Below are 20,130 nucleotides of genomic sequence, written 5' to 3' on the forward strand. Positions count from 1 at the left end.
CTTCTCTTCCTGAAGCCCGTTGGCTGACGGGCCGAGGGGAAGGAGTCATCAGAGAACAGAGAACACTTCCTCTCCACTCATGGATGATTTTTTTCCGCGTCTCCGACTTTGAAACGTGGAGATCTGACAGTTAAGAGAAGCTCCGGAGCGTTTCTCAGCAATCGAGAAGGAAATATAGGATAAGAAGTCCGATATCGTGAAACACTACATCTTTACTCCAAAGACAAACACTTTAAATACCTCCGAGGAGGACAAAGTCGTTATTATGAATAAATGATTTGTGATTCTTCCTCGGCTTTCTCTTTCATCTCCGTGTGAAACACGCGTCTCTTCTCGGTGACGGATGTTTTTTTGGAAGGCCCACGTTTTCCTTCTTTCTTTTGGCCCCCCGAACGTTTCCACCTGCGTCTCCACCTGCTCTGTTGGTTGCCCCCCGGGTCTCCATGGCGACGTCCACCGCAGCTACTTTAGCGTGTTCGACAACGAATGAGTTATAACTCGTCGTCGTTTCTTCGTCACACCTGGATGTGAATCATCGGATGCAGAGAGCGAGGACGAAGAAGACGAAAGAAAATAGTCTGCAGAAAAGACAAATGTTTTATTTTATTCTTGGCAATTCATAAAATATTTGTCCTTGTATTCATTTCGGTAATGTTGCCACTTAACACGAGATGTGGGCGTGCAGGAAGAGGTCAATAAAGAGCGAGTCGAGAGAGAGAGAGAAGAGAGCGGGAGGAATTAAAGGTGGAGAGAGACGTCACGAGGGGAGAGAACGTCACGAGGGGAGAGAACGTCACGAGGGGAGAGAACGTCACGAGGGGAGAGAACGTCACGAGGGGAGAGAACGTCAAGAGGGGTGATGCACTTTATATTCCCCCGCCAGCCTCTCGTTAGCATACTCGTCTTGCCGCGGTCGTCTCGGCCTCTCGTGAGGTTAAAAGGTCGATCCGTCAAAATGTCCGCCTGCCTTCACGTGGTCGATGTCACTCAGCTTCTCGTCTCTCACGATCACCACCTTCTATATTCTTCCGTCTCTTCCTCTGCCCTTGAGCGTGACTTCCTACGTCTTTCCGTCCGTCCCGTACGTTCCATGACGAAAACACTCTGCGTCTCCGCCGCCGTGAGAAGCTTCCCCGGCGTTATCTCTCCTGCGCAGGGTAATTGGATTCTCGGGAGGTTGAAAGACAGCAACTCCTTGTGCGTTACTCAGATTTTCTGGCGGTTGATAAACACAAGAGCCACGCGAGAGGAAATTAACTCGCGAACACCTCGTATCTTGTGTCTCTTCACTCGATGCGCGTTTCCTCACGCTGATAACGACTCATTGAACACCCGTAACGGACTCGTCTGGCTGGAAGAAACAAACAAAAGGAGGTATGAGTCAAAATAGATCGGGTGGACGTGCGGCCACGGTTGAGGGGTGGAGAGGACGAGAGGTGGTAAATATACGAGGTATAAGTAGAGGTTAGAAAACAGTGTTGGAAGACGACGGGGGGGCGATGTAAGTAAAGGGGCCGTGGATGTAATCAGCTTCGGCTAATCATCCCATCACCCTCCTGAGGTGACGTCATCCAGCATGGCAGCGTGGTGCGGTGCATACCACGGGGTGGTTGTGTAAGTCAGGTGTGATGCTCATGATGCTGTGCTCAGCTAGTGGAGGAGAGCCGGAGTTGTGTACTATGGTGTGTTTTTGATTGATTTCACAGACGTACTTCAGTTATTGAAGAGTTACTGATCAGTAAGAGTGGCCCGCAAGACAAGTTCATGTCTGAATGAAGAAAACCTGAATAGATATGAGCCATCGAGCCATAATTCTGATCGGCCGCCTCAGCGCTTGAGGTTCAAGCAACCGGAAACTACCTCAACGGTCTTAAGAAAAAAGGTTAAAAGTTGCTTCCTATTCGATCGGCAGATATTTACCCATCTGTCACGGAATCTGTGGAAGCTCTAAATCCCAGTTTTCTGAGCACTTTAAGGACTTCAAAACCTTTTGAAACAGACGTTGACCAAACAACCTCATGCCATTGAAGAATAGAAGAATATACACTTTTATTAATCCCCAAGGGGAAATTAGTTCTCTGCATTTAACCCATCCTTAGTTATTAAGGAGCAGTGGGCTGCGGTGAAGCGCCCGGGAAGCAACTGGGGGTTCAGTGCCTTGCTCAAGGACACTTCGACTTGCAACTAATGGAGAGAGCGGGGAGAGCGGGGATCGAACCCACAATGAGTATCGTTAGCTACCTACAGGTAGGGAAAGGTCAAGGTAATAGTTAAAGGAAACCAATGACCGTGTTTACATGCATTCGAATAACTGCCTTAGTCGGACTGACATCAAATTATCCGTTTCATGTAAACACCTTTGTTCGACTATGTGCGGTCCGACTACGATCCGATTAAAACCCCTGGATAACTCAATCCGATCCGGTTGATAATTCGACTATCGCGGCATTTAACGGTGAATTGGATTAGGAACTGGACTTTGCGACTTTGCTCATGCTTGAGATCCCACCGCCCTCCTCCCTCCCTCCCTCCCTCCCTCCCATGTCGTGACCCGGAAGTCGAAAGAGTCGAAAGAGACGATAATGTCACTATTAACATCATGCAAGAATAGTAGAGGGATGTAGCTTCGCCTTGCTCTCTGTTCGCCATCTTTCTCGAAATGTTGATGTTGTTGTTGGTTGTTGTTGGTAGTGGAAATGGCTGTATCACCACGAGTTGTAATGAAAACAGCGCCACCTATCGTATCGGATATGACATGCTTTCGGCCAATGATTCGAATTACTCACTGCCATGTATATTGGGATAATAGCAGATCCCCCAAAAGATAGCATAGTCCGACTAAAGCAAGATTCAAATTATACCATCATGTAAACGCACTGAGTGCTGATGGTTGGCAGGACCCAGAACACCTTTAGATGTCTCACCAGGTCTCCGTCTCTACTTATGAGGATAGCAGCTTGAGGCTACCTTTAGCATAGCACACCAGAATATGAGACAGTTGCATTGTAGGTAGTGTAGTCAGCAGGGTTCGACAGCCGAGGAGAATTCATCGAATAAAAGGACACTATATCTCGATTTTGTTAAATCTTGCTTTCAAAGTTATATGATGCGATTCAAATTGTCTTTGAACAATTGGCCCACATTTTTCTGGGGGGTACTGGAGGTCTAACTTTGCATCATATTCCATTTTTGTGTTTGTTAATTCTTAAGATTTCTTAGTTCCCGGTACCTTTTGGCTTTTATGGGGGTACTGACCTTGCTTTGTAGATCAGAATAAGCAGATGGGAAATGGCTTGACATCACACTCCCACCACTGAAGTGTTTTCCATGAGTATTAGTAAGAAAAATCTCATTAAAAAGTCTTTAACCGAGTTGCTTATTGCTTTGTTGTGCGTGCTGTCTTCACCGTGTAGGCGACAGTGATTCTGTAGGCGTGAAACAACATCATGCAAATGCGTGTTCGTCATTGCTCATAGATAACTATTTCGATCAAAAGCGTTTCATATAACTGCAAGAGACTGAAAATAAATGTCTTCATGGGTTCGCCGAACTCTGGCGATGAGATGAAAGAAGTAATTACGGAGCATTTTATTAATCGAAAAGTTTTTGTGGCCGGGATGTCAAGCTGATCCGAAAAAAGTAATTGGAATGAGAATACAAGGAGACTTTTATGTCTGTATCTTGGAACAGACTGATTTTCATCTTACAATGGAATCATCAGATCAGAGAGAGCCGTAACGTGTGGAATGATGTCGAGGACAGCAACATCACTAACGCTTTGACCTCCGTCTCTCCTCAGCTCTCCTCCTTCTCTACGACGTCACCAACAAAGCATCCTTCGACAACATCCGGGTAAGAGCAACTCTGACCGCGTGTCACCCCCCCCCATCCGTCCATTGGTAAAACTGATGGCAGCGAGATGAGGTGGTCCATGCATGTGATAAGGCTGCGCTGGAGGGACTCTACATGTCATCTGGTTTTGGGTAAAATTTCGAGATCCCAGAGGACGAGCTGGGAGAGGATGCTGGGGAGGGGGGGGGGGGGGTCTCGAATGGGGATACGCTGAGTCGGCTCTTCCAAACCCCGATACCTGGGCTTTGGGTTTTGGCCAATACAGAGATACCAGTGTTTATCAATCAGTGTTATGCCTTTGGCAATCCGATACGAGATCCGCCCCCTTTGTCACTGATACGCGATCCAGCTATTTTGGGTTTGTGTCTGTGCATCTCTAGTCTGGACTCTCCAGATAAGAGATGGAGAATGGAAGGTAGTGGCTAATTTCTATATGAACAATGTTCTGGACTTGGATACCACCCTGTGTCCCCCTCTTTACACCAGCAGAACATTGTCTGGTTGCCTGGATTGAGAGGGATCGATGACCCCTATAGGCGACTGCAATGGCCGCATGTACATCTCTTCTCTTTCTCGCTGAAAGTCTTTCTTGTCCGCTGAACAGTCGCATGCAAAAGTCCTCCCTCGTACTCATGGGGGTTCGGATAACGACGGATGACCACGGTGGCGACACGTGATTGGATTAGAGCTCACTTTCCCCCCTAATGGACCTCGTCTCTTTGTAGTCGCGCCGTGTCTCCGATCCGACCCGTGATTGTCCGGCCATTTGGTGTCCCTCCCGTCGGCCCTCGTAGGTGCATTACCCTCCTTTGATCAGCTCGGAGTGGAGTTAAGGGCAGAATGTAGCCATTACCAGAGTGTGTGTCTCGCATTAAGGGGAGTAATGGTGCCACGGCCGTCTGGTTCGATGCATTTACGTGTGTCTGTGTGTGTGTGTGAGAGAGACTCTTCTCCATTACACTGGGCATTTTACGCCGTTTTATCCTCATCAAGCTGGAGTTTAGGGTTGTTTTTGAATTACTTTAAGGATCAAGACAACGGACAAGATGAAGAAGAAGAAATTACCATAAATCCACAACGTAGTGTGACCACCAAACTTTTACAAATATTCTCGACCAATCATATCTTTTCATTTTAAGCCCTGAACAAGTTGAATCTTAATCTGTCAATACAAAGTCAACTTTTTCAACCTCATTTGATCAGAACTCATCATATTTCTGGATCTACAGCGACTTTTCAAAACCTCCCACCTGAGAAACTAATAAGTGAGCCATGGGTTTGTGTTAATGTTCAAATTGGGTGAGCACAAATTCAGAAAGATCCATTTAAAACAATTTCCTGCGTTTCTACACCACCTACGCTCTCGGATTAACGCCGCGAGTTTAGATCTCTTCGGGAATTTCTGTCATCCAAATCCCGACCGATTAGCGATCCGTGTACAAAAAATAAAGTACCTGTGGCATCCACCGGGGCGCATCGATTTATTTTTCCTCATTTGAATTCATGAAGCAATAGCACTCTCTTTAGTCTGTGTATTACTTCACGTCACATTTATCACAATTTTGGGCCCAAAGTAATAAATCTTCCTTTATCATAAACGCTCCAAAGTCCCTTCGATCATTTGTTTTCTTTATATGTTGTATGGCGCGGCTGTGTCCAGACGCCGTCGAGGTAGCTCCGCGGAGATTGTGCGCTCTTTTAGTTTTTGTGTTTATTTTTAATGTTTTCTTTGCCACAAACACATCGGCACTAACAGCATACGACCACAGCACACTTTTGGACATAAACTTTTGCGCAAAACAAGGGTTTTTGTCCACTTTTTCCATCGATCCAGCGTGGCCGGCAGAGACGTACGAACCACATCAACAACAGTGGAGCCGCTACGGAAACATCGAGGGAAACGGAGCGGAATTCGAACAGACTGAGAGTTCAAGCCCACCCCCTCTGCCCAGCATCCTTCTTGCTAACGCCCAGTCTCTGGAAATAAGATGGATGATGTTAGGGCAAGGATCAGATTCCAACGGGACATGAGGGACTGTAATATCTTTTGTCTGACGAAACATGGCTGACCCGCTGGTGCCGGATCGAGTCATATGCCCAACCGAGTCCTTCTCTGTTTTCCGTGCAGACAGAACGGAAGAGTCTGTAAATCTAAGGGTGGAGGGGTTTGCTTCATAACTAACAACATGTGGTGCGACCAAGAACATTAAGACTCTTTCTCGCTCCTGCTCACGAACCTGGAACATCTGACGATCTCATGCCGCCCATTCTACCTTCCCCGGAGTTCAGCTCGGTCATCACCACAGCCGCCACATACCACCACAAGCGGACACCGACGTAGCACTATCGGACCTACATGATGTGTTATGTCGGCATCAGAACAAGTATCCCGACGCGCTGTGGTGGTGGCTGGGGACTTTAATAGGGCTAACCTAAAAAAGTCATGCCGAACTTTCACCAGCACATTACGTGTGCTACCAGAGGAAAGAACGTTGGACCACTGCTATACGCCATTCAAGAGAGGCTACAAGGCTGTCTCTCTCCGCTCGAAAATCAGACCATGCCGCCATTTTTCTGCTTCCGGGTACCGCAAAGATCGCTGGAAGCGGTAGTGACGAGGAACGTGAAGCGGTGGTCTGACCAATCAGAGGCTGAGCTACAGGACCTGGTGTCGCCGACTGGGACATGATCCAATCCAGTTCCAGTGACGCCAGCGAGTTTGCGGAAGTAGCAATGAGCCTCATAGCAACGCTTAACGACACCATCGTCCCCACGGTAAAAGTTAGGTCTTTCCTAACCAAAAGCCGCGGGGTGATAGATCCATCCCTGCAGCTGTGCACGCCTGCATTGCTGCCTATAACTCCGGTCTTGTATCCGCAACATGGACGAGTACAAGGCAGCGGTCTATGGACTGAGGAGGGCGTGAAGGAAGCCAAAAGGAGGTACCGAGACAGAGTGGAATCACAGATGGAGCAGCGCGACACCAGGCGCCCGACCAGGGGGGGCGGACTGATCAGACCACCAGAGCAGAGCAGACCTCGCTACCATGGTCCCTGCCGACGATTCCCTACGACTGAACTCATTTTATGCACGGTTTGAGGCTAGCAACAACAGCGAGCTCGGCAACAACATGTGAGCGAGGTGAGTTCTACCGCTGGGATGAAACACACTCTCTGTGACCGAGCACCGTGTGAGGAGGGCTCTGTAGAGGGAGAACACCAGGAAAGCTGCAGGTCCAGATGGTATATCTGGGCGAGTACTGAAGACCTGTGCAATCCAGCTAGCTCCAGTGTTCACCATAACATTCAACCTCTCCTGGCTGAGTCCGTGGTCCCCGCCTGCTTCAAGAGATCCACTATTGTCCCTGTGCCCAAGAATGCTTCTCCAGCGTGTATGAATGACTACCGACCGTGGCCCTCACCTCGGTGGTCATGAAATGCTTGAGAGGCTGATAAAACACTACATCTGCGCATTCCTCCCTTCCTCAATGGACCCGCTGCAGTTTGCTTATCGCCCAAACAGATCCACAGATGATGCTGTCTCCCAGGTACTGCACACCACTCTCTCATCTGGACAGCCAGAGGGGCTATGAGACTGCTGTTCATTGATTATAGTTCAGCTTTCAACACCATAGTCCCTCCAGACTGGCCGGCAAGCTGATTGAGCTGGGACTGAACACCCCTGTGTGCTTGGATCCTGGACTTCCTGACCGCCAGGCCAGGTGGTCAGGGTGGGCAGACACACCTCCAAATCCTCACCCTGAACACAGGATCCCCAGGGCTGCGCCTCAGCCCCTACTGTACTCCCTGTACACACATGACTGTGTGGCCAGGTTCAGCTCCAACACCATCATCAAGTTTATGGATGACACAGTGGTGGTGGGCCTGATCTCCACAACGACAGAAGGCCTACCTGGAGGAAGTTGCTGATCTGTCACCTGGTGCCAGGACAACAGCCTCATCATGAATGTCACCAAAACTAAGGAGCTGATTGTGGACTTTAGGACGGCAACAACAGAGGTCGTACTCACCACTGGGGATTAACGGGACTACTGTGGAGAGGGTGAGCGGGTATAAATACCTGGGAGTCCACATCACGAGGATCTGACATGGTCAACGAACACAGACACTCTGGTGAAAGGCAGCGCCTACCACCTCAGGCAGCTGAGGAAATTTAAAGTTTCCCAGAGGATCCTTCAGTCCTTCTACTCTGGAGCTGTAGAGAGCGTCCTGACAGGAAGCATCACAGCCTGGTTTGGCAACTGCTCCGCTCAGGACAGGAAGGCTCAGAGAGTAGTGCCCGGCTGAACGCACTATTGGAACTACACTCCCACCCTGCAGGACTTGTACACCAGGAGGTGCAGAACCAGAGCCGGCAGGATCATGAAGGATCCTCACCACCCCAACAACAGACTGTTTCAGCTGCTGCGGTCAGGCAGGCGCCCGTGAGTCACGCTGCAAGAACAGAGAGACTGAGACGGAGTTTCTTTCCTCAGGCCATCAGGACTGTGAACCTGACCTCACCAGGACCCCACATAGACCCACACAACTGCCCTCTTAGGCACACACACACACACACACACACACACTTACTGTAAATATTGTGTTGTTTTTATTGTAAATAGTGTGTACTTGTTGCCCTTGCACATTCCTGCTGAGCATTGCCACTTATTTCACTGCACACCCTGTGTGTGTGACAAATAAAACATCTTGAATCTTAATCATTATAACCCACACACACACATCCCTCCCCCACACACACACACACCCTTTGTTTCTCTCACTGCAGAGATGTGTGAGCGTATTAGCCTATTAGCATTTTAAGTGATGACACATGAAAGCATTAGCATTCAAATAAAAAGTGCTTGAATGCTCCAGAGTGGGAGGCTAATGGGATGTGTGTGTAGGAATGTGTGTGTGTGTGTGTGAATACACTTTAATTCCTTAATGGGGGAGAGAGCACACCTGTTCAACACGGTGAAACACACACACACACACACACACACTAGAGAGAGCTAGAGAGAGAGAGCTAGAGAGAGAGAGAGAGAGAGACCATGTTCTTCTCATGAACGAGTTAAATGTGTTCAGGACACTTCATGGAGGGCTCAAGGTAACGAGGTAACGAGGTAACGAGGTGACGGGTAACAAAGGAACCAAGGAAACGAGGGAGCAACACACACACACACACACACACACTCCTTAGACCTCTATCATAACTGATTCTACCGTCTGTAGCAACCTTCAGGTTCCTCATCGGTCATCTTTTTATTCCGGTTGTCGTGACAACGATTGCACATGTAATTCTCTTGTTTCTCTTTTCTTTGAGAGTTTCTTAACCACCAAGTGCGGCAATCACTTCCTCACCGCCGGCGCCGCTTTGGACCGGGCCCTGAACGCATTTTATAATTCAACCATCAGGACGGTGGTTTGTCCCAAAGACAGTGAACACATCGTCTGCTGCAGCGTCAGTTAGGATGAGATACAGTGACTCATGATGATGATTACGACTTCATCTGGATTGGTTAGTTCCAGGATTTAAGCCGTATTTATTATTGCATGTAAATAAAAAGAGCCTCTTGAAACCCCTTGAATCCATGCATGACAACCAAACACACACACAGACACACACAGACACACACAGACACACACACAGACACACACATAGACACACATACACACATACACACACACACATAGACACAGACACACATATAGACACACACACACAGACATACACACATATACACACATATACACATAGATACACAGACACAGACATACACACACATATACACATACATATACACACAGACACACACACATACATACAGACACACACACACATACACACACACACACACAGACACACAGACACACAGACACACACACATACATACACACAGACACACACACAGACACACACACACACACACACACACACACAGACACACACACACACACACACAGACACACACACAGACACACACACATACACACAGACACACACATACACACACACAGACACACACACAGACACACAGACACACACACAGACACACACACACACACAGACACACACACACAGACACACATACACACACACACAGACACACACACACACACACACACACATACACACACATACACAGACACACACACACATGGTTTTATTGGTATGGACCGGCTCGGGCGAAGAGGCCACAGAGGAAAGAAATCATTCAGTTACTGAAAGCGTCTTCACAGCAGGAATGTCAGGAATGTTTTGTTCTCACAAGACTCCAGTAACAATCTGTCTGACGTTCACTCGGGGGAGTTTCTTTAAATTTGACACGGTCGTCCACCTGGATGTGAAGGATCAGATTATAAAGGGTCAAAGGTCACCGTGTCTCAATGTCGTCCCCAAGGCACAAACTTGTGCGTGTGTCTGTGTCTGTGTGTGTGTGTGGCTGTGTGTGTGTGTGTGTGTTGTAGCTTCCTGCCTGAACTGGAGCGTATCAGATGAAATTCATCTGGAGTGTCAGAGACGTCGATCGTGGGATTTATTGATTAAAAAAAGAAATAAAAGAATCCTTCACAAAACTTTATCAACAACAATCTTATTTCCAAACACACACACACACACACAGCTCCAACATCAGGCCTGTGATCATTTTTTAATACTGTAAAATACCATATTTATATATATATATATATACGTATATTTATATATGTATAATAATATATTTATATATATATGTAATTATATATTTATTTATATATATATATGTACAGTTCGTATATTTATATATATATGTATAATTATATATTTATATATATATGTAATTATATATTTATTTATATATATATATATCCTTATATATGAATTTATATATACGCGAAATGTTATGTAACCATTCTTTCTGCTCGGGTCTTTATTTACCGGTGACTCTGGCGTTCGGGCCTTGAGGCTCCGCCTCCCTCTGCGACCGTCCTGCTTGTGGCTTCACGACGCGGCTGTAGATGATTTCCTTGTCCGCCGCCAGAGGCCCACGCCGCCGCGTACGCGTCATCAGGCGAGCCGTTTGTCTCGCCGCCGCCGTTTTCTCTGGCACCGGCGGCGGGGCTTTGCGCGGCCGGCCGGTCGGCTCCGCCTCCTCTCCGAAGACGTCGTCCGATTCGTCCAATAGGGCGAGGGGGCGGAGCCGCACGTCGCGGAGCTCCTCCAGGGTCACCGGGGGGGTCGTCGGGGACCCGGGGAACGCCGAGGAGTCGGAGTGGCGGCGACGGGGCGGTCTGGGGTCCGACCGAGACTCGGCTGCAGGACTCGGTCCGGGGATCAGGACCGGGAGGAGGGGGGTCTGCAGGGACCACCGGGCGGCGGGAGGCCGGGGGGAGGCGGAGCCGGACCTGGACCGCAGCTTCCAGCCCAGAGGGTCACGGCCGGTGACCACGGACGTCTGGACAGGAGGAGGAGAGGAGCAGGAAGAAGAGGAGGAGGAGGAGGAGGAGGAGGAGGAGCCGCCGAAGGCCCCGATGGGGGGGCAGGAGTAGCGTTGGGATGGCGGCCGCGGCGCCGCGTGAGGCCGGAGGAGCGACACGCCGCGCTGAGGAGGCGCCGGCTCCTTCCTGTCCTTCCTCACCGTGACGACGGCCGACGTCACGGACCACCGGCGCTGATGGGGACGCGGCGCCGCCGCCTCGGGGGCGGGGACCGCCGAGGAGGAGGAGCGCTCTCGGGGTCCTGGTCCCAGTCCTGGTTCCGGTCCCGGTCCCGGTCCTGGTCCTGGTCCGGGTCGGTTCTCGGGGCCTCCGGTGGTGCCGGCTGGGCGAGCGCCGCCATCAGCGGCAACGCAGCGTCGGTTCATCCTCAAGAGTTCTGACACAAGTGAACCCTGAGGAGAGAAACATGAGGACCATGAGAGGAAGGAAGGAGGGAGGGAGAGAAGGAGGGAGGGAGGGAGGAAAGGATTGGATTGGATTCAATTTATTGTCATTGCACAGAGTACAGGTACAGAGGCAACGAAAGGAGGGAGGGAGAGAGTGAGGAAAGGAGGGAGGAAAGGAGGGAAGGAAGGAGAGAGGGAGGGACAGATGGAGGCAAGGAGGGAGAGTAGGGGGGAAGGAAGAAAGGGGGTAAGGAAGGAGAGAGGCAAGGAGAGAGAGAGGGAGGAAAGGAGAGAGGAAGGGAGGCAAGGAGGGATGGAAGGAAAGAGGGAGGAGGTAGGGAGGCAAGGAGAGAGAGGGAGGGAGGAAGGGAGGGAAGGAGAGAGAGGGGGGAGGAAGGGAGGGAAGGAGAGAGAGGGAGGGAGGCAAGGAGAGAGAGGGGGAGGGAGGAAGGGAGGAAGGGAGTCAAGGAGAGAGAGGGGGGAGGGAGGGAAGATGTCTCCATCTGAAAAGAGGAACAGACTTCTCGAATAAAGTTTCTCAACATGAGATTATTTACATTCTATTGTAACTGTAATGAGTTATGTTCCTAAATGCTTATTAATATACATTTATATCTATATATAGAGAGAGATATACATATGGAACATTTATATATATATATATATATATATATAAATTTTACCAGTATGATAACGTAGTTTAATAACTTCAACAACAGGAAGTCGAGATTTTAATTAAGTTTTACTGCTTATTATATATTCAACTTTTTTTATTACACTTTGTTGTTTTTTAATTTTGAATAAAGTTTACAACAAACAACAAACAACTGAAGGTAAACACACTTAAAACCAGCTGATCGTCATAAACACAGAACACGGACACGTGTGTGTTTAAATAGTATAAACATATAAACCATATAAACATATATAAATATATAAACCATATAAACGTATATATATATAACATAAACATATAAATATATAAACATATATAAACATATAAACATATATATATAAACATATACAAACATATAAACATAAATATATAAACCATATAAACTTATATATATATATATAACATATAAATATATAAACATATAAACATGTATATATATAAACATATAAATATACAAACATATAAACATATAAATATATAAATATATAAACATATAAAACATATAAACATATAAACATGAGTACCTGCAGCCTGAGTCTCCGGAGGGACCGGGTCCTTCAGTGTGTCTCTGTGTTCTCCCGCCCAGCGACTCACTGACCACAGCTTCCTCAAAGAGTCCACACACACACACACACACACACACCGACACACACAGACACACACACGCACACACACAGACACACACACACCGACACACAGACACACATGAAGTAAGCTGTGTGAACGTTGGGATTCAACCTGTTGAGTAAAGAGCTTTTGAAGTGTGATCACTTTCACTTCCCCTGACCCATCGGAGGGGGGCGGGGGGGGGGGGGCGGGGGATGTGTGTATGTGTGTGTGTAGATGTGTGTGTGTGTCTGTCTGTGTGTGTGTGTGTCTGTCTGTGTGTGTGTATACCTCTCACTCCCCAACTTCATACTTCTCCTTCCTCTCTCTCTCTCTCTCCCTCCCTCAAGTGTATCTCTTGTGTTTCTCCCTCTCTCCTTCTCTGTGGATCCATCCATCTTCTCCATCTCCAACCCCTCATTCATCTGCTCCCCCCCCCCCTGCCTCCCCTCTCTGTGCCCCCCCTCTGCCGCCCCTCACCGCTCTGTGCCCTCTCTCTCGTCTGCAGGCGTGGCTGACGGAGATCCACGAGTACGCTCAGCGGGACGTGGTGGTCATGCTGCTCGGCAACAAGGTGAGATGGTGATGGACAGGTGGAGTCAGTGGAGAGGGGGCGGGGCTCGAGGGGCGGGGCTCGAGGGGGCGGGGCTCGAGGGCTGCTCATTGAACATTCATCTCCAAACCCTCCGCGGGAGTTAATGTCAAAACAACTCATTTAATATGTTCAGGTCGACTCAACGCACGACAGGATGGTGAAGAGAGAGGAGGGAGAGAAACTGGCCAAGGTGAGCTGAGAGCGCACACACACACACACACACTACTGACAGCTGTTCTCCCTGCAGGAGTTTGGAGTGCCCTTCATGGAGACGAGTGCTAAATCTGGACTGAATGTGGAGCTGGCCTTCACTGCAGTGGCCAAGTGAGTCACACACACACACACACAACACACGACACACATACACACACACACACACACCACAGCCTTGAGGAACGCACAATGGCAAAGCGCGCAAATTCTCAATGGTATGTCGGTAGGTAGCAGGGACAGGCAGAGCCTCACCTGTCGTCATGAGTAAAAAAAGGAAAAAATAAATAATAACATCAAATTCATATTAATATTTGTCCACCGATCTTTATGTATGACTAATTTCGAACATTTTATAGTCAAAATCGCTGAATTTGTCTATTTCCTGTTCAAATACAGGATGAAACGAGAGTTGAGGCGGCAGGTCTGATTCACCTCTGAAAATCCATCACAAGCTGGGTTGATGCGATTGGCCCGTGCGGGTTGCCGTATCTCGGCATGTCGCCAATATAATGTTTGAAGATATGTTTATTTGCCCTGATTTTCCACAGTCTGGCTAAGGTCTTTAACCTTTACACTTTAATGTTTGTAAGTGACATATTTAGTTTTGCTGATGGGAAATAAAACCGCAGTGAAAAGGCGCAAGGTGAGGTGGTAGTACTCTGTCGACCTGCAGGGGGCGCTAGTGAGCCAACGGGTACTTGTTGCTGCTTCTTCTACGCAGAGGCGCCAGGCCAGTCAAGTCCATTTGTTTTTGTATTTTGCTACGTCAGACTGACAACATAGAAGAGGATTATATATCTGAGCTTAAACATGTCTCAAAACTGGACGTTCAGTCAAAAGTGGACGTGATTAACAGGTAGACCAACGCCGGAGCTCAAAGGTTTGCTTCAAACTTTTGTTTACCTTTACATATCTGTAATATGTACTGTAATATGTACCTAGTGCGTGTGTGTTGTGTGGAGAATGCTGATGAGACATGAAATAACCAGTAGCCAATTGAATAAGCCCCTTTTGGGCTTATATATTTATAAATCTGACACTAAAGGAGTCAGTGTCTGGTAGGTAGGTAGGTAGGTAAGTAGGTAGGAAGGTAGGTAGGTAGGTAGGTGGGTGAAGTGGGTAGGTGGGTAGGTGGGTGGGTGGGTAGGTGGGAAGGTGGTGGGTTGGTGAAGTGGGTAGGTGGGTAGGAGGTAGTGTAGCAGGTGGGTGGTGGGTGGGTGAATGGGTGGGTGGGTAAGTGGGTGGGTGGGTAGGTGGTGGGTGGGAGGTGGGTGAAGTGGGTGGGTGGGTGAAGTAGTTGGGTGGGTGGTGGGAGTAGTGGTGGGGTAGAGTGGGTAGAGTGGGTGGGTGGGTGGTGAAGTGGGTAGGTGGGTGAGATTGGGTGAGTGGGTGGGTTGGTGAAGTGGGTGGGTGGGTGGGAAGGGATCAGGTGAAGTGGGTGGAAGTGGGTGGGTAAGTGGGTGGGTGGGTGGGTGGAGTGGGTGGGTGGGTGGGTGAGTGGGTTGGGTGGGAGGATGGGTCGGTGGGTGGGTGGTGGAGTGAGTGGGTGGGTGGGTGGGTAAGTGGGTGGGTGGGAGGATGGGTGGCTGGGTGGGTGGGGGTGGGTGGGTGGGTGACCAGGTGGATTGGGTGCAGTGGCAGAGGTGGGGTGGCAAGTGCCAGGCATATGGTGGGTGGAAATACACCGGGTGGGTGGGACATGGTAGTCAGTGGGTCAGGTACACCAGGTGAATTGCAGATCAAATGCTGGCCAGCCATGGCAAATATGGGTACATGATACAACATATAAAATGGGTGGGTGGGTGGGTAAGTGGGTGGGTAGGTGGGTAAGTGGGTGGGTGGGTGGAAGGTGGGTGGGTGGGCAGAGATGGATGGGTAGAGTGGGTAAATCGTGGGTGGGTGGAGTGGTGGGTGGGTGGGTGGGTTGTGGTGGGTGGGTGGGTGGAAGGTGGATGGGTAGTGGGTGGATTGGAGTAGTGGGTGGTGGGTGGGAGATGGTGGGTGGGTGGTGGGCAGGATCTTGATGGGTGTGGGTGGGTAAGTGGGTGGGTGGGTGGGTGAAGTACATATAGTAGCGTGGGTAGTGGTGGCAAGAAATGCTATCACATAGGTGGGTGGCATGAAGTGGGTGGGTGGAGTGGGGTGGAGTTATGGGATACATGGATGCACATATGAAAGTGGGTGGGTGGGTCAAGTGGGTGGCTGGGTGGGTGAACCAAATGGACAGGATCAGGCAGTGAAGTGGGTATATGGGTGGGTCATGGGTACAGTGGTGGGTAGGCAGGTGCCAGCAGTGACATGGTCACATGGGTGGGATCAGAGATGGGTGGGTATGGCGCCAGGCACAAGAGTGGGCAAGCAGGGTGGGAGGGCAGGCAGGTGGCAGGCAGGAAGATGGATGGGTGAAAGTGGGCAGGGTAGGAGGATGGATGGGTGGGTAGAGTGGGTGGGTGGGTGGGTGAAGTGCAGTAGTGGGTGGGTGGTGGTGTAAGTGGGTGGGGTGGGCAAGCAGGGTGGGTAGAGTGGGTGGGTGGGTGGAAGGTGGGTAGAATTGGGTGGGTGGGCAAGTGGGTGGGTGCAGGTGAGTGGGCAGGTGGGCAGGCAGGCATGGATGGGTGCAGGTAGGTGGGTGGGTGGGTAAGTGGGTGCCAGTGGTGGGTGGGTAGGTATCAGATGGGTGGAGTGAGTGCAGTGGTCAGGTGCGTAGGTGAGAGTGGGGTAATTGGGTGGGTGGGTGGGTAAAGTGGTGCAGTCAGGTGGGTGGAGTGAAGGTGGGTGAGGCAAGTAGTGGGTGGGTAAGGTAGGTGGGTGGAGTGAAGGTGATCAATTGGGTGGAGTGCAGTGAAAGTGGGTGGGTGGGCAGGCAGGCAGGCAAGTAGGTGAAACAGGCAGGTAGGCAGGCAGGTAGGTGAAGCAGGCAGGTGCAGGCAGGCAGGTGTGTTAGTAGGTAAGAAGGCAGGTAAAAGATAGATAGATAGATAGATATATGCTTTATTAACCCAAGGGAACGGCTCGAGTCAGTAGCAGCAACACACAGAATAAAAAACAAAACACAAAATATAAAGAAGGGTTAGGGTGACCTGGCAAGAGGTGAACTGTTGTAGAGCCTCACATAGCGTCACGGCAGAACGTTCTCCCTGTATCTCTCCTTGTGGCAGCGAGCGCGAGGAGACGATCTGGAGAAAAGTACTCCTCTCACATCCCTGTAGGAGGTGGTGGAGAGGGTGGTCGGGCTGTCCAATATGGACACCGCCAGTTTCTTCAACGACTCCTCTCCACCACCTATTTCCAGGTGCCCAGCGGGCAGCCGGCGATGATGCGCCAGTTCTTTCCTAACCAGTTTGTTAAGACTTGGCTGGTGTCACCGCCCGGCGTTGCCCCTGCAGTGACAATGGCAAAGGCAGCACACTGGCGACAAACCGACTGGTAGAATAACCTGGGCAGCATCTTGCTCGCACACGCTGAAGGATCGAGCTTTCTCCAGGAAAAGAGACGACTCATCCCCTTCTTGTACATACAGCTGCTGATGTTGGCCTTCCAGTCTGGGCCGGCTGCCCATGGAGACAGCCCAGGGCTCTGTACCTTCCACCATGTCCACGTCCACTCCCAGGACACTCAGAGTGTGCAGGAGCTGCCGCCTTCCTCCTGAGAGGCAAGTAGAGTAGGTAAGCAGGTAGAAGGTGGGAACATACAGGCAGGGCAGGTAGAGCAGGCAGGTGTTAGGCAGGTGAAGTGGATAGGTGCATGGGTAAGTGGGTGGTAGGCAGGTGAAAGCAGGTAGGTGAGCACAGGAAGATAGATGCCAGGGGCAGTGGCAGGCAGGCAGGTGGGCAGGTAGGTGAGCAGTTAGGCAAGTGAGGCAGGCAGGTGCAGGCAGGCAGGCAGGGCAGTAGGTGATGCAGGATCTCTTCTGACTATAACGTCCATACATTGTGAGCAGACCGCCTGCGTGGGAGTTGTTTTACATTTCTATCCTCCTCGCCATGGCAACGGGCCGACGTTGTGCGGCTGTCGCCAAGAACCTCCGTCCTCGAGGTTCACGCTCACACCGTTTCTCTTTGTGCATGCCTTCTCTCCCCCCCTCTTGTTCTCTCCATCCCCTCGTTGGCCACTCCTCAGCACATTGAGCTTCACTCCATTTCACTCTGTGAGTTTCATTTGTATAAAACACGAGTGCTGAAAGTACAATAACTCACTTCATTTAAAATACACGGAAATACACATAACTCTAAACTTAAATACACTTAAATACAATTTTTAAAAATTAAATACAATTAAATACATGGAACTCTTCATTTAAAAACACTTAAATACAATTCAATACACTTGAATACATGTAACTCTTCACTTAAATAATTAAATAATTCACCTGCTAATTCCGTTGAATTCAGACAAATGTTTAATGGGATAAAAATGATAACTTGATGGTATTTTTGGAAGACGTTGACGTGAACTGCGACTTGACCGGTTGATACAACCGTGAGGAGGTCAGGAGGCCAGGAGGCCAGGAGGTCAGGAGGTCAGACAGTCAGGAGGTCAGGAGGCCAGGCGACCAATCCCCAGTGACCGGTGACGGTTTGTGAATCTGATGGCGAAGACACGATGCTGACGTAGTTCTTCTTGCCACAAGCGTCCGACTCTAAAATCCGACGGTGGCGCCAGGCGTCGGCACCACCTGGCGGTTCTGAAACTGAAACGGACCTCAAGGGGGAGGAGTCATGCTTCACATCAACTGAGCTAAAACCTAAAAATCAGCTTTTTGGGAGTTTTGTATCCGTCTGCCACCCACTGAGCGGTGAAAAAACATGTCGCCTTGTGTTTACACCTCCTCTCTCTCTCTCTCTCTCTCTCTCCCTCTCCCTCTCTCTCTCTCCTCTCTCTCTCTCTCTCTCTCTCCCTCTCCCTCTCTCTATCTCTCTCTCTCTCCCTCTCCCTCTCTCTCCATCTCTTTCTCTCTCTCTCCCTCTCTCTCACTCCCTCTCTCCTCTCTCGCCCCCTCTCTCTCTCTATCTCCCTCTCTCTCCCTCTCCCTCTCTCTCCCTCTCTCTCTCTCTCCCTCAGAGAACTGAAGCACAGGACCATGAAGGAGTCCGATGAGTCAAAGTTTCAGCTGCAGCAGTACGTCGACAAAGAAATGAGGACCGCCGGCTGCTGCCGCTCGTAGACCACGCCCCTGTGCCCGTTTGCCTCTGTGTGTGTGTGTGTGTGTGTGTGTGTGTGTGTGTGTGTGTGTGTGTGTGTGTGTGTGTATGTTTGTGGGACAATTATCACGCAAATTCTCAGTGTTTGTAATATTTCTATAAGTGGTGACATGGCGGTTTGCTCTCTCTCCCACAACCCACCTATCCTCTGCAACTGTGAATGTAAACCCCAAAGGGTGACTGGCGGTTTTTTTTCCCCAAACCTTTCTCTGTTTTTCCCCCTCGTTTAAATCCCTTGGGCCACCCCCACATGGTTCCCCCAAACACCGGAAAGTCTTTTTTAAAAAACAGTTTCCCCCTTTTTATTTGGAAATTTTTAAAAATTCCCCTTTTTTTAAAAAATTTTTTTTTTTCTTTTCCTTTCTTCTTTTTTTTTTCCCTTTTTTTCCCTTTTTCCCCAAATTCCCCTTTTTTTTTTCTTTTTTTTTTCCCCTTCTTTCTCCTTCCCTTCCCCCTTTCTCCTTCGAGAACAAGGGGCCTGAGGGGCGATGGCAAAGTTTGGACAGTCTCGCGGGAAAAACCGCGGTGGGCGGGGGGCCCCCCCTGGGTTGGCTGGGTTTGGGGGGGGGTTGGGTTTTTGGGGGTTTGTTTTGGGATTTTACCCGCTCTAGGTTTGAAATTTCCCTTTTTACATCCTTTCTTTCTCCCCCCCTTCCCCCTTTTCCTCTTTTTCCCCCCCTCTTTACCCCCTTTTTTTTTTCCCTCTCTTCTCCCTTTTTTTTTCCCCTTTTTTTTTTTTTTTAAAAAGGCCCCAAAGGGCCAAAAACCAAGCAAACCCTCCCTAGCGGAAAAAAAGGGCCGCGTTGGGTCAGAAAAATGTTTTGGGGTTTTGTTGGGGGTTTTTGGGTTGTTGGGTGGGTTTGGTGGGACAAACACTCCGGTTTTGAAATTTTGTTTGGGGTTTGCCCCCTTTTCCCCCAAAACCCCCATTTTGCAGTAAGACCTCAAATTCCCCAACCCCCATGCCTTCCCCCCAAACAACCCCTTTTAAGACTTTCCGGGGTCCCCCTCCTGTTTCAATTTTCTTTTTGAAATTACTGCGCCCGATCCCTGGTTACTGACCTTCTAAATTACTGACCGCGCGGATTTAAGATTCCCGGACCCTCAAATTCAAGATTACTGA

General features: G+C 49.4%; 2 protein-coding genes across 2 annotated transcripts in view; one reads left to right on the forward strand and one right to left on the reverse strand.

Annotated features, from left to right (window-relative positions):
* LOC130203614 (ras-related protein Rab-26-like) overlaps positions 1 to 19,116 on the forward strand; it is a 36,849-nt gene extending 17,733 nt beyond the window's left edge. Inside the window, exons 5-9 of the mRNA XM_056429940.1 lie at positions 3,800 to 3,852; positions 13,507 to 13,572; positions 13,727 to 13,783; positions 13,841 to 13,917; positions 18,868 to 19,116. Of these exons, the coding sequence (XP_056285915.1) occupies positions 3,800 to 3,852; positions 13,507 to 13,572; positions 13,727 to 13,783; positions 13,841 to 13,917; positions 18,868 to 18,970 (356 nt within the window). The 3' untranslated portion in view covers positions 18,971 to 19,116. The remainder of the gene's footprint in view (positions 1 to 3,799; positions 3,853 to 13,506; positions 13,573 to 13,726; positions 13,784 to 13,840; positions 13,918 to 18,867) is intronic.
* LOC130203613 (translation initiation factor IF-2-like) lies at positions 10,704 to 13,000 on the reverse strand. The gene is made up of 2 exons (XM_056429939.1): positions 12,917 to 13,000; positions 10,704 to 11,722 (listed from the first exon to the last, which is right to left on the reverse strand). The coding sequence occupies exon 2, from the start codon at positions 11,693 to 11,695 to the stop codon at positions 10,763 to 10,765; it is 933 nt and encodes a 310-aa protein (XP_056285914.1). The 5' UTR covers positions 11,696 to 11,722; positions 12,917 to 13,000; the 3' UTR covers positions 10,704 to 10,762.
* Positions 19,117 to 20,130: the final 1,014 nt, after the last annotated feature.

The sequence above is a fragment of the Pseudoliparis swirei genome, chromosome 13 (assembly GCF_029220125.1).
Source record: "Pseudoliparis swirei isolate HS2019 ecotype Mariana Trench chromosome 13, NWPU_hadal_v1, whole genome shotgun sequence".
In the NCBI taxonomy this organism is placed as follows: Eukaryota; Metazoa; Chordata; class Actinopteri; order Perciformes; family Liparidae; genus Pseudoliparis; species Pseudoliparis swirei.

Bases quoted from the DNA above. Each gene is read 5' to 3' on its own strand.
- LOC130203613 (XM_056429939.1), bottom strand. From the start codon at position 11,695: ATGAACCGACGCTGCGTTGCCGCTGATGGCGGCGCTCGCCCAGCCGGC.